The sequence below is a fragment of the Terrapene carolina genome, unplaced genomic scaffold, assembly GCF_002925995.2.
Source record: "Terrapene carolina triunguis isolate 2854851 unplaced genomic scaffold, T_m_triunguis-2.0 Scaffold175, whole genome shotgun sequence".
Taxonomy (NCBI): domain Eukaryota; kingdom Metazoa; phylum Chordata; order Testudines; family Emydidae; genus Terrapene; species Terrapene triunguis.
Window position 1 is genome coordinate 1,645,738 of NW_020664526.1, and position 11,898 is coordinate 1,657,635.

At 47.1% G+C, this 11,898-nt stretch overlaps 1 protein-coding gene across 2 annotated transcripts; it reads right to left on the bottom strand.

Moving 5' to 3' along the window:
- Positions 1-346: 346 nt before the first annotated feature.
- LOC113406990 (homeobox protein GBX-2) lies at positions 347-3,156 on the bottom strand. 2 transcript variants are annotated; one of them, XM_026654009.1, is made up of 2 exons: positions 2,646-3,156; positions 347-1,472 (listed from the first exon to the last, which is right to left on the bottom strand). In XM_026654009.1, the coding sequence occupies exons 1-2, from the start codon at positions 3,154-3,156 to the stop codon at positions 952-954; spliced, it is 1,032 nt and encodes a 343-aa protein (XP_026509794.1). In that variant the 3' UTR covers positions 347-951. The 2 variants fall into 2 exon arrangements, with proteins under 2 accessions (XP_026509794.1, XP_026509793.1); XM_026654008.1 differs by having other exon boundaries at positions 347-1,475.
- Between the last annotated feature and the right edge of the window lie 8,742 nt (positions 3,157-11,898).

Consider the following 11,898-nt stretch of genomic DNA (forward strand, 5'->3'; position numbering starts at 1 on the left):
TCTGGTCAGCTCCCTCCTCGACTAGGCTCTGCAATGCCAGCCTGTTTCTATAACATCCTTTTCAGCAGGGTTTTGTTTACAATTTATTATAGAAGAAATTCGCTTCCATAAACTCAGCCATCAGCTTGGGGGCAAGCTCTGCCTTCCCCCCGAGTTCAACTCTAGGTATTTTGCTAAATGTTTCCTATTGACAATAAACCTCACCTTTAAGAAGTAGAGGACCCAGACCTAAAATGATACTGTCCTAGGAGGGAAAATGCTCCCACTCTCACACAAGAAATTCTGTACAGAAGTCGGTTGGGTTTTTTTTTCTTTTTCGTTTTTTGATTTTGTTTATTCACAAGACTGAGTTTCTTTTTAAATTTCATAACTTATCAGGAAAAAGCTACATTGAAATAAATTAAACACAATAGAGAGGATCGTGCTTTTCAAACATGGCTTAGTAGAATATGCAACCAAATCGACAGCAAGCCAGGCAAAATAATAATAATAATGAAAATAAGTCACCCAAATGTCTGCCACTCAGCCAACCCAAAAAAGGGAAAACAAACCTCTTAGTTTTGTTTCATTTTTACCTTTCAAAATGATAAAAAAAAACAAAAACCAAAAGATGAGTAATATGCATTGCAGTTTTTTGTTGTGGTTTTCTTCTGGAATGTAAGAATTCATGTTACTGGTTATTTGGTCCCATAAGAGTCAAAACACTGCAGCTGAGATCCAGCACTTTATATACAAAGTAGGACAGTATAATAAATATTTATTATGTCTCTTCAAGGGTTTGATATTCCCGCTCCAAAACAAAAGACAGTTTTAAGCCTCTTATTAATCGATTCTTGCTTTACTTGATATGTCGAAAGGTTCAGATTAAAGTTTGTGTTTGTTTGTTTTTAACCCGATTTCGAAACATTGATCAAAACTTTTGGATGGGGGGGAAGGGGTAGTGGAAATGTATCAGGGTCTGGCTTGTTCCAGCTGCTGGTGCTGACTTCTGATGGCAAATCTGCTGACATGGACTGGGATGGGTACCACGATCTTGGGGTTTCTGGAGGGTTCTCCTGTCTTCGAGTTGGCATTGCCGGCTTTCACCCTTTTCCACTTGGCTCTTCTGTTCTGGAACCAGATTTTGACCTGCACTTCGCTGAGTTTGAGGGCATGAGCGATCTGGGATCTCTCTGTCAGAGACAGGTACTTTTTGCAATGAAATTCCTTTTCCAACTCTAGCAGCTGCTCGCTGGTAAAGGCTGTTCTCCTCCGCCTGTTTTTGCCAGTGGATGTGGTGGTGTTTGAGTTATTTGTGCTCTGGGTGTTTTCTTCTAGTGCGTTGCCAGAGTCCTCTTCTTTATGAGCGGCTTGGCTTGTGATATTGTCATCAGAGCTATAATCTAGATCGCTGTCCATCGAGAAACTTTCCTCTTTGCCTTTAGAGTCGTCTTCCGCTTTGGAATCATCTTTGGCCTGACCCCGGACAGCCCCTACTGAAAGCAAACCAAAGGCATTTCGTTACATTTTGCACGGTTAGCTCTGCAGATGTTTAGCTTCCCAGCACATTTTCCAGCATAAATTTTAGTTCTACTGAATTAAAACCTCCTCGATTTAGGTCTCTGTATTTATATACGGGAGGAAGCTCTATTTGAGTTTGAAGAAAGCCAGCGGGTTTATAGGGAGGAAAGAGAACACCGATCTTGGCAGACACAAAGTAACATTTCGGGACATATAGCAGTTTCCTTCAGACTGAATTTCTCACTGCCCGTTTCAACACTTCTTCACTGGCCGATATTTTCTCATCATTATAGATTTGTTGGAACATCATCCCCCATAACCTCGCACCAAACCGATTTATGAAATGTTACCTTCTGTCATAACACAAGATTGAAGAGACAGTTCTCTGCATGTACCTACCGGTAGCCATGTATATTTCACTTGCCAATATTTTTGTAACAATGGGAGGAAAACGGAGGATGGGTCCTTTACCTCTCAAAAAAACTGAGAAAGGGAAACTTAATTTGTTTGGGAAGTACTTAAAACTTCTCCTCTTTCGATAGCACTGTGAACCGTGGGAAGAAAGTGTTTACACCGAGATTAGTTCTCTTTGGAAAACACATCTTTTTCCATGGGAGGATTAAATATTTCAGAGATGAGACTCTTTCCTGCGTGCGATTTTTTTTAAACCCGCTTAAAATCAATTGTAAGATCAAACTGGCCTCCTTCAGCACAGGCAGCGCGGTTATAAATAGCGATTAGACAGAAGGTAGTAATTACATGTGACATAGATTTTAAGTTTTCGGTTTGATAAGGTTGCGCTTTGCAGTGTTAGATCTCATCCACCCTTGTCGAGTGCATTCCTTTGGAAATAACGTGGGGGGGGCTCATCACCTCCCCCAGGATTTGAGTTGGGGGGGGGGGAAGAGGGGTTTATTTCCTAGCCAAAAAATATCTGGAGACCACCTCTCCCAATGGAATGGAATTGCTACGTGTGTGAAATGTACATGGTTATGGTATGGATGGACACACACCAAACACAATCTGGCTTTATCGCCTGACAATCACCCTTCCTCCCACCCTGGCTCCGCTGAAAGGGGGCGAAGGAAAGGGAGGAAGAAACTTGCTCTAACGGCGCGCACAGACCAAGGCGTGTAGCCACTCACCCAGGGACGCCTGCACGGCTTCTGCGGCGGCGAATGACAGCAGGGAGCTCTCCTTGCTCAGGAAGGATTTCCCCTCTTCGGTCTCCTGCGGGATCCCTTCGCCTTTGTCGAAGTTGCCCTGGAGAGCTTGGGGGGCAAACTTCCGGGCCGCCTCCTGGTGCTGCGGGGAAGCGGAGAAGCTGCTGGGCAGCGTGGCCATGAGCGTGGAGGTGAGAGCCATCCCTTGGGCCAGGCTGGAGCAGAAGCCGGGGGGCAGGCTGGGGATTTGGTGGTGGGGGTGAGAGGGCGGCAGGGCCGGCTGCAGCGAGGCTTGCGGGAGGGTCGGAGGGGGTGGGGGCGGCGGGGGCAAGACCACCGGCCGGTAGGGCATGAACATGGGGTAGCCGGTGTAGACGAAGTGGCCCGGGCTGGGCTGGGGAGGGCTGCCGATGAGCGAGTCTATGCTGAAGGCCGTGCTGCTTCCCAAGGGGCGCTGCATCATCCTGAGGGAGGGCTGGAAAGCTGCACTCATAGAGCTGCCGGGGACCGGAGCCGGCGGAGCAGAAAGGCAGGAGCAGGCGGCCAGTCCCGCGGCGCGCAGCCAGAGCCAGGCAGATCCAGGAGGCGCCTCGCAGCCCGCGCGGGCTGGGGGCGGCGGCGCTGGCTTGGGGGGGTGCAGGGCAGAGCAGGAGTCAGGCCAGGGTGAGCGCCGGGTCCGCTCCGGTGCTGCAGGGGGGCATCGGGGGCATCCCCTCGCCGGCGCCTGGGGCCCCGCTGGGCGGTGAGCGAGACGCTGGCGCTGCCGCGCGGGCCGGGAGCCTGGGTCGGAGCGCGCGGGGCTCTCTCCGGGCGCCGCCAGCCCCTTTAAATTGCACTCGCCGCTTCTCATTCACATGTTGCCAGCTTCCGAACCTTGCCCCGCCTCACGTGGGCGCCCGCCTGGCTGCCCATTGGCCGGCGGCGGGGGAGGGGGCGGGGCGGGAGCTGGCCTCGGCCCCGCCCCCCCGCCCGAGCTGGGCTCTGGGCAGCAGCAGAAGGGGCGGGGTGGGGTCAGGGGGGCTGCGGGCGAGGGGACCGGCCGGGCTAACTTGTGAAGAGCCATTAACACTGCCCGGGGCCCCCCCTGTGCCGTGCAGCAGCCTCGGGGGGACGGGGGCGCTGCTCGGCGTGTGCAAACAGAAATCCCCCTTTCCCCCTCCGCAGGCTGGAGCTGGGGGTATTGCACAGGGGCTGGGATAACTCCCGGATGGCTGGCACGGTGGGATTCCCTCCTCCCCCTTCGTCAGTTTGTTTCCTTTTTCGCGGTGAACAGAATTTAAAAAAAAAAAAATCTTCTTGGTCTTTGGAAACCTTAATACACATTTTCCGTGCACGTTCCCACCCACAATTACGATAATAAAGGGCGAGTGTTTTGGGTTTTTGAATGTGGTCGGTCCTCAGGGAGAAGTGGGGGGCTTGAAATGGTCGCCTGATTACATCGCTGGAGCCTGATGGAGGTTTTGCGAGGTTTGGCCAAATAAAAGCCCACTTTTAAAAAGATGCACTAATTCAATCATTTTTTTAAAGGACAGTAGATCCGCTTAGTTAGTAGGAAAACGAAGATTTAATGATGAGCTGTAGCCCCTACAGGCATAAAACTGTCTTTCACTGGGCTGATTTTCTGTTATTAAAAGGTTATCAAAAGTTGATTTCTCTCTCTCTCTGAAAACTAAGATTAAAATATATAAGATTCCACGGCAACCTAAGCGGGGAAAATACAAATCTAACCGGTGCACATGCCAAACAGATCTACTGAACCGATCCCCACTGATGTACCAATGTTTTGCTGTTCAGTTTTAACAGCTGCAACAGGACAGAAGTGTGTGTGTATGGGGGCTGGGGGGTGGGATATCATCCTTTTGAAACATTAACCAAGACAGTGATCTCTCTAGATGGGTGCTGTGACCCCAGTGATGGGAGTCTTTTCACATGTACATTTAATTGGAAGATAAAGGCAAATCGATATTTATGAATTTATCGATCCAACTCTTTGCAAATCTGTCTGTCTTTTTCTCTCTCAGACTCCTAACTCTATGGCACGGTAGGGAATATCTTCATCCCAGTATAACTCTTACAGCGAGGTTCCGTGATGGGGGGAAATCCACTTTGCATCACACCAGACTGTCTAATGCTGGAGACCTCACTGTACTTTATCCCGAAGGAGGAAAAAAAACATCCCCCAGCAAATTTTAAAGACATCTGGTAAGTGTACCGGGAGAGCCATCAGAATGCCTGTATATTTGGAGGGAATCCATTAGAGCCCAGTGTATATTTACATCAATTCGTTATGGGTGCAGAGACAGAGGGGGCATGTAGCAGGAAACAAGTACATTTCACATGAAACCCTACTTCAGAATCGACTGATGTCATCTGAGTCAAAATCCAAATAGAAACTCTGAAGCCCGGAGGACGTTAAATAATCCCACTCATTGAAATACCACAGCAATTCACTCATTTACTGGCGTGTCAAAATGGTTATGACAGACCCTTAATCTTTCCGAAAGTTGTTTGGTTTATCTTTCTCTGCTACTTGTCACAGATGTGCCCATCAGTTGATTTTTAAATCGCCAGGCGAGCAAATATTTCCAATCAATCAAGAAACAAACATCTGAAATCGTACTTTCAAATATCATGGTGGGAACTTTCGATGTCTCGGGAAAATTGCCATCATTCTGTATTTAGATTTCACTCACCAGACGATTTAAAATCCCTCGAAGTACCTCCACATTAGGAATAATTTGATGGCATATTATTTGCATCTATATAAAAAGTGCTACTGGAGATATCGACTGCAGGGGCTTGTTGTATAGGGATTCCGGCACAGACCCATCAATGGGAGGTTTTATTTACTGGTGTGCTTTTCCTAAAACGCAAAAGTCATATTTTCTCATTTAATGTTTAACTGCTTAGAAAACGACTGTACGTGTCATAAAAGTATCCTTGAGTTTTGTGGTGATTAACAAGATCGATCCCAGACACCTTAAACTATCTGCAATGCGTTTAAAGCTTGAGGGCTGCAGATAATAAAATCCTTTACAGTTTTTAGTCTGCTTCTTGTACAGATTAACCAGTATCTATCTATCTATCTATCTATCTATCTATCATTAGCAGAGGGCCGCAGTCTATTCTTCTCATGCACTGTATGCAAGCCAATTTGCATATATTCCTTTGCAACTTCGATCAGCAGAGGAAGAGCAAAAATCATTTCTGGAAAGCCACCGCTGCTTCACAAGCCAGGCACAAGTTTAGCTCCGTTGGTAAAGCAAGCACTCTGTCCGTAAGCAAAGTTTACAGCACACTAGGTAATGAGAACACTCCTGACACCAATTTTAGACCGGGTAGAGGCCAGGATTAGTCAGCATCACCGGCACCAGCTAAGAAGTCTCTATAGCAACGCTAGATTTTGTTTATTTCAGCGTACACATTTTTGCATGTAGGTGTGTAGTGCCTGGAGTTAACAGTATTTAAATGGTTGGTTTATGGCTGAACACAAGCAGGGCGAGGGAACTGTAATGTGGATTCCTGTAATTTTCGGTGGAGGAAGCGCCCACCTGGTCGTTTGCTGATGTTACTGGGATTGGAGAGGAAATAACTGAATGAAACACAACACACAGGCAGCATGTGAATGTCAGCTTTCAACACTCTTCCTTTTGCTTGCGGTGTCGCTCTGCACTTCTTGCTTGTCTACCAGAGCAGCCCCATTTGCCCGGGGAAATGTGTTGGATTCTCAGGGAATTACTCTTATTTGGGGTTCTTTACAACGCCTGGATCATTCAATCATTATTGCAATCTTCCCTGGTAAGGCGTTGGGAAATAGCTCGGGATGGTTTTATTTAGGGGCAGGGCGATTGCATTCATATCCAGCTAACCTAGAAGAGTCCCTCAAGTGTCCAATATGGGCTCACAAAGGGGTTCTTGTGTAAAATTCCCCATCAGACACACCAATTTGCAAGTGGCAAAGCATTAAAGTCTCATCTTTTTAAACGATTTTATTCATGCTTCTTCTTTTTTTTAATCTGAAAGCCCAAAATAGACTCCATGCGGTTCTAAGTGAAGTCAGCCTCTGGCTTGGCTTTGAAACAGCTCCTGCAATTATGTAAAAGAGCCATTCACTAACACGGTGGAATTAAAAGCGATCTAGCCTGTTCCCCTTTCACGGGCAAGCCTCTCATGTTTGGCGTTTCAAAGCCCTTCCAACACGATGTCTTGCTCGAGGACAAAAGGCAGAACAAAAAAAAAGTCCCCCAACTTGTAAATTGAACGTCAAGGGAACTTTAAACAATTTAAAGCCCATAAATAATGATAAAGAGACCTGGCAAAAAGGCAAACCCATTCAATTAATAGAGTTTCCCAAGCAAAGATCAAGTGCTTTACAAAATACAATAAAAATAAAGTTTGACTTCTATTCTTCTGCCGCGGTGGAATTTAGAAATGTAGGCAGCAAAGCCCCCCCTTCTCCCCCCCCAGTCTGCTTCAAACATCACTGGGGGATGGGAAATAAACGTATTTACTGGTAAACTTCTAACCAGGAAGTGTAGTGCCTGTATTCTTGTTTTGGTTGCAAAGTTGGCTTGCGGGAATTTGAAACTTTGCATCCAGCCGGATGACTTTTTCTTTTCTTTTTCTTTGAAAGCAATTGCCTTACACGCTCTGGGTTATAACTCGGCTACTTTAAACTTGCTGTTGTGTTGAATGATCCTTTGCCATTCTGTGGCCATGTTTTCATCGCCTCTCATTAGCATTTCTATACGTAACAAAAGAAGTCAATAACGCTAGGCTCTGTGAAAGTCACAATGTGTTTAAAAGCTGTTGTTGTCCCGTGCCGTGTTCCTTGGCTGTTGTACGCAGCCTGCCAAATCTGAGCCACTATTTCTGCCTCGGTATTTCACTGATGGCTGGGGTGGGGTTGGCAACTATTGACTACGGAGTGACCACCGGGGTGATGAATAACCTTGTCTGTTTCCCACCACCCCATTTACCTTTTTTCCCCTTATAAGTTTCTCCCTACCTCTTACGGTTCTCTGCCAAGCTGTTGATTTACCACATACACACAGCACTAGCCTCATGATCAGAGGCAAGAGGACAAATGCAGTTCTCCCGAGCAGTAAATAACTAAAGTCCCAGTCCCCTATTTCAATCGGCTAGATACAGCTTGTGGCTAGCTGCAAAGTTGGTGGAGGCAGAGGGTTCATTCAAAACACACACTCGGTACAATGGCTCGCAGGAAACTCTCTTGCAAACCAGAGGGAATGGAGCCTATGTCCGGTTTGTTCGGCTGGGAAGTGTCAGACCCGAGAACAAGAAAGGACCGAAAAGAAGGGTCGAGTGAACAGCTGGTCTAGAGGAGATCAGGAGAACCCTGATTCCGAAGGAGGATGACCAGATATTCAGGTGGCTAATGCTACACTTTGGAGGTTACGAAAAGAAATTAAACTCCAAGGAGAATGGAATTCACAGAACCTCTCCCACATGAGAGCGGGGCTGCCCTCGGGACGGTCACATCTGGGCTGCTGAAGAAGGCAGAAGAACTGGTGTTTGACAACAGTCTCTGGCAGGTAGGAAGTCTTGGAAAGCTCACTCTGCGGGTTTCCAGTGGCCAGGTGAGTCCTTATCTCCTAGCCCTATAGATTGTTTTCTGCCTCCAACCTGTTCAACAAAGCTACTGATCTCCTGTGAACTCCAAACGCGCTGCTATCTCCCTCTTTAGCCCAGTAGCCTCACTTTTTTATCTGCTTCCACAGAGTATTGTTGGAGAGATCACAGATATGCTAATCCCTGGTACCTGTAAACAGAGGGCGGGGACAGGAGAAGGGTGAAAGGGGTGACCGAAGCACTGCATTGTGTGCTTGTGTTTGTGGATTTGTGACTCCCAGTGGCTGCCTTTAAGGGCTGTTTAGCAACCCCCCCCCAACTCTGATTAATATTCCCCGCCAGCTAATTGATCTCCTAAGACCAAACGCTTATGAAGCTTAATAAACAAATCTCAGCCTTTGCAATCGAAATGGCCCAGTTGGGTCAAAGTGCCTTGAAATTATTCCTCAGGAAAGAAAAATGAAACAATCCAAGCTTGTTGAGCTGCTTGTCCAAAGGAAGAAGGGGGAAAAAAAATTGGCCCCTGTGCCCAGGCAGATCTTAATTACATGACAGTCATTTATAAATAATTGGATCAAATATTTTCTGGGGAAATGCAAGAAAAAGCAAGATAGATGTTTGGCATTTGGCTAAAAAGGAGGAGGGGGAGGAAGTGAGCAAAATGACAGTAAATCAAGGTTGAATGATGGGTGCCAAGGAGCAGGGTCAGGAAGGAGGAATAACTGGCATGCATGCAGTGCTTATTGAGATTTTCCAAATGGAATGCAGAGTAAATGAGCTCTGGTATTGCTGCCGACCCCTCGGAGGTAGAGCCCATGCCAAGGCATCGCTGTCAAAGCAGGCCAAAGCTCGGCTGGAGAACCCCCTCCGGAACAGCAACATGTCAGGAAAGGGATTAAAGTTTTCCAGGTGGAGCTGTGTTTTCATTCCTTCCCCAGCCCCCTATTATTGGTGTATTTGGAATGCAGCCTCACCTAGAGGCTTCGGGAGAGCTCAGGGCCCCACCATTGTGGTAGGCGCTGTGCAAACACATATACTGAGTGGCCCTGTAAACCGACTGTCCTAGTCCCAAAGACTTTACCATCTAAATAGACAAGATAGAGAGAGGGAGAAGGGAAGCAAAACAGAAGCAAATAACTAGAGTCACAAAGGTATTTAGGCTCCTAAACTCCATTGATTTCTTTGCGGAGCTGGGCCAAGGTGGACAGAGTTTCATTATATAGTGGGATTTCTTTTCAGTGTGAAGGTGTATTGTCTTAGGTACATCGATATATCCCTTTACAATCACATATTGTAGGGTAGGGGTCTCATCTCCCCTCTCTCTCCACCCCTGCACCCATTGATTTCAATAGGAGCTTTGAATGCACAAGGCAAGCAGACATGGTGGAGTCCTAAGGATCTGGGCCATATGCTCCCATGGCTTGCAAAGCTGTAAAGCCCAGCAGCTTGCTAGACACCTGCCTCCATGTTCTATGCACAGCCCAAATAAGCTGTTCCTTGGGAAGCTGCCATGTAAATACAACACACCAGGCAAAATGACACTGCAACCCCTGAAAAAAGGGGGCATGGCTTGAAAAGATGTGGGAGGAGTTAGGGACAGGTACTGTTGCTGCTATCCTGGAAAACCAATTAAAAGGCCAAATACCGCTCATTACAAGGGTGGGACTCAGAATAATTCTGTCCCAATCCAGTTAAATCAGTGGAGTTAATCATGAGCTCAACCCCTGTAAATGAGAGAATTTGGTCTTCAGCTACTCCACCAAGCGGACAGTAAGTCAATGCTGTGCTGTAATGCAGTTGGGGCAGGCTGTCCCTTGCTTATTCCACAATGACCTTGCAATACATGCCCAGAGGACCACAAGATTACTGCAGTTTCCTCATAAAAAGGTTTTGTTCAGGGCCTCCCTCACAGCTGGTGCACAAGGCGGCTGCAGCATGTGGGCTCATGGGACTGAACAGCCGCAGTTGGGTGACCCCCTCAGTGGGCTGTCCTTTGCACTCGTAGCCTGCAAAGTTGTAGATTGGCTTGAAGCGCCACTTGTTGACTTATAGCCCTTATTACTGCAGCGTTGGCTATACCGATGTCCGCCTTGATCATTTCTGTTAGCCTCCAACTTTCAGGGAACCCAGGGTCACGTCTCAGGTTGGCCGGTGGCGAGTTACTATGATGTACGGTAGCTCCTAGAGGTCCCATTGTGCTGTGCAAACACACAGTAAGAAGCAGTCCCTCCCGCAGACAGTTCAAAATCTAATCTAATTTCACAATCTAGAGTAATATAATCTAATTTTACAATCTAAGCAAGACGGTCAAAAGGTGGAAAGAAAGGAAAGATTCCCATCCCATTTTACAGACAGGGAAGTGAGGTGCAGAGAGATTAAGGGTTTGTCTACATGGTGGACATTGAAAGGCATAGCTATAATAGAATAATTATCCTGCTACAGCTATGCTGATATAACCCCACATTTGGACACTCTATTCTAAAGTGACTTTTAGACTCTTCCAGTGGAATTACACCACTTTCAAAGTGGAGCAACATCTAAATGCCTCTAAAAATCTGCACCAAAGAGCCTCAGACTTACTCATCTGAGACTTTCAGAGGCTTGGAAAAGTTTTCTTTTACTACTCATTTCCATACGCCCTGCCCCCATATTACAGCTGCTGCCATATGTGTAATAGTTCAGGGCTCTGCAGCTTCCCCAAGGCAGGGTCTGTAACTTTTTGATCTCTTCAGTGAGTGTTTTCTAGCGTGCCCACTGCTGGTTCCCTCAGATGTTTTCTTTTTTTCTTGAGACTGCAGGATCTCTCCATGTTCATTTTGTGCGATCGTCTGGTGACCTCAGCTCTCTCTATATGTCTTGACAACAAAGAGGAGTATATGGCCCATTTTAATTAACAGAGGCATCCTAATCTCACAAACCTTTGGCTGCACTCTCTTCTGGCTTCCACCTTGTGTCGCCAAGCTGAAGTCATCGGGGCTGCAGAATGTGGGGTGCTCAGCACTCTGAGAAATCAGGCTGCTAATTGAGGTGCCAAAATATGGAGTCAGGAGGTTAGATTAAGGCCCTACTTCTGAAAAGCTCGTCCATAACTTTAACGTCAGCACAGCTACATTCAGATGCATCAAAAGTATCAGTGTAGCCTGAGTTCAGAGGAATCAGTTCTGCACTCCACTCTGGCCTCTGTATGCTGCTGTGGCAGTTTGCAGAGGTAGAGGGAAACAATGCCCCAGACTGGTGCAAGTGGCCCTGTGCTGCTTTACAAGCCCAGCGTAGGGATGTGTTGGAGGTGGAAGGGTGTGTGTCCATAGGCACTATGAAGGAGTCTGGGCTCTGGTGCAGCCTGTAGACAACCCTGAGGAGGGTGCTGGAAGATAGAGCAGCTCTTAGGGGCCAGTTTGGCTCCTGCAGAAGCCCAGAATCAGTGCAAAAGTAGTGTAAAAGTCACCTTTGTCATCTCTTCTCCCTAGGCTACTCTGTCTGCGTTTCCCATCTCAGGAGGTGCAGCTAACCCAGAGTGTCATTCCTCACAGAATCATAGAATCTCAGGGTTGGAAGGGACCTCAGGAGGTCATCTAGTCCAACCCTCTGCTCAAAGCAGGACCAATCCCCATCTAAGTCATCCCAGCCAGGGCTTTGTCAAGCC